Source organism: Onychomys torridus, chromosome 3 (genome assembly GCF_903995425.1).
Source record: "Onychomys torridus chromosome 3, mOncTor1.1, whole genome shotgun sequence".
Taxonomy (NCBI): Eukaryota; Metazoa; Chordata; class Mammalia; order Rodentia; family Cricetidae; genus Onychomys; species Onychomys torridus.
The window spans coordinates 5403438-5404822 of record NC_050445.1 but is presented as its reverse complement, the minus strand read 5'-3'; the positions used below and the strand labels follow the sequence as shown (position 1 = coordinate 5404822).

Below are 1385 nucleotides of genomic sequence, written 5' to 3'. Positions count from 1 at the left end.
CAGAACTTCAAGAGGGGAAAGCAGTAAAGCTAGTGTTTCATAACTTCACTAGGCAGAGCCATGACTATTTCCTCCTCTCCCTCACACCTCTTTCCTTCCCCTCCCTTTCCTCTCTCCCCTGTTCTCTCTCTTCCTTCCTTCCTTCCTTCCTTCCTTCCTTCCTTCCTTCCTTCCTTCCTTCACTCACTCACTCACTCACTCACTCACTCACTTACTTACTTTTTGGTCACAAAAGATTATCAGAGACAATGCTTCAACACAGCTATGGTTAATATATATATATATATATATATATATATATATATATATATATATATATATATATATTACTATTGCACTTTATTGAAGCCACTGTAGACAGATGTATGAGGGGAACATGCATACACGTAGTAGGGTGAACAGAGGGTCAAGGCCTCAGCCTGGGTGGGCAGCTGGGGACCGTGGAGCAGACAGGACAGGACTAGAATCCAGAATGTGGCATTCTTTGTGAAAAGGCTCGAAAGACTGCCACAGAGGTGGTGGAAATGATAATGATGCAGATAATGACCATTAGGATGCTGAAGATCAAGGAGCTGATGTTGAGGCACTTGGCAGTGGAGGCGTAGGCCTGGGCTCCAGTCACATCACCCACCATCTTCCTGTCCCTGGACTTCACAGAGTAGGCATAGGCAATAAAACCCAGGCAGCAGAAGTTCAGGAAGAGTGCGTTGAAGAGGGACCAGACCACATGGTCAGGCACAGCGACCTCTCTGGGCATGTTGATCACGGTGGTCCTCACCACAGCTGAGCTGTGAGGTTCCCCCAGCTCAGTCACCCCATACTCCTCTTTGATTGTCTCATAGCTTGGGGGAAGTCCGGCGTTGGTGGGCAAGAAGGCTTGGGAATTATGGCTCATGGTAGTGACTAGAACCTGGTTAAAATATTAATAAGCATTGTTTTCATTACTAAGATTTTTTTTTATTCTTCTCTCCGGAGGTATCGCCATCCCTGATTTCAAGCCATATTACAGAGCTGTTGTTATAAAAACCACATGGTATTGGCATAAAAATAGACATGTTGATCAATGGAATCGAATAAATCTACACACCTATGGACACCTGATTTTTGATAAGAAAGCCAGAAAAAAAGATTTTTGACAAAAAAGCCATGAAAAAAAAAACAAAGCATCTTCAACAAATGGTGCTGGTCTAACTGGATGTTGGCATGTAGAAGAATGCATACAGACCTGTATCTATTACCCTGCACAAAACTCAAGTCCAAGTGGATCAAAGACCTTAGCATAAAACCAGATACACTGAACCTGATAGAAGAGAAAGTAGGGAATAGCCTTGAACACAGTGGCGCAGGAGACAACTTCCTGAATAGAACACCAGTCTCGCAGGCAC

General features: G+C 43.8%; 1 protein-coding gene across 1 annotated transcript; it reads right to left on the bottom strand.

Annotated features, from left to right (window-relative positions):
• Positions 1-328: 328 nt before the first annotated feature.
• On the bottom strand, positions 329-904 carry LOC118579603 (interferon-induced transmembrane protein 2). The gene has a single exon (XM_036181004.1). It carries the CDS (start codon positions 893-895, stop codon positions 461-463), a length of 435 nt encoding a protein of 144 aa, XP_036036897.1. The 5' UTR covers positions 896-904; the 3' UTR covers positions 329-460.
• Positions 905-1385: the final 481 nt, after the last annotated feature.

Bases quoted from the DNA above. Each gene is read 5' to 3' on its own strand.
- LOC118579603 (XM_036181004.1), bottom strand. From the start codon at position 895: ATGAGCCATAATTCCCAAGCCTTCTTGCCCACCAACGCCGGACTTCCC.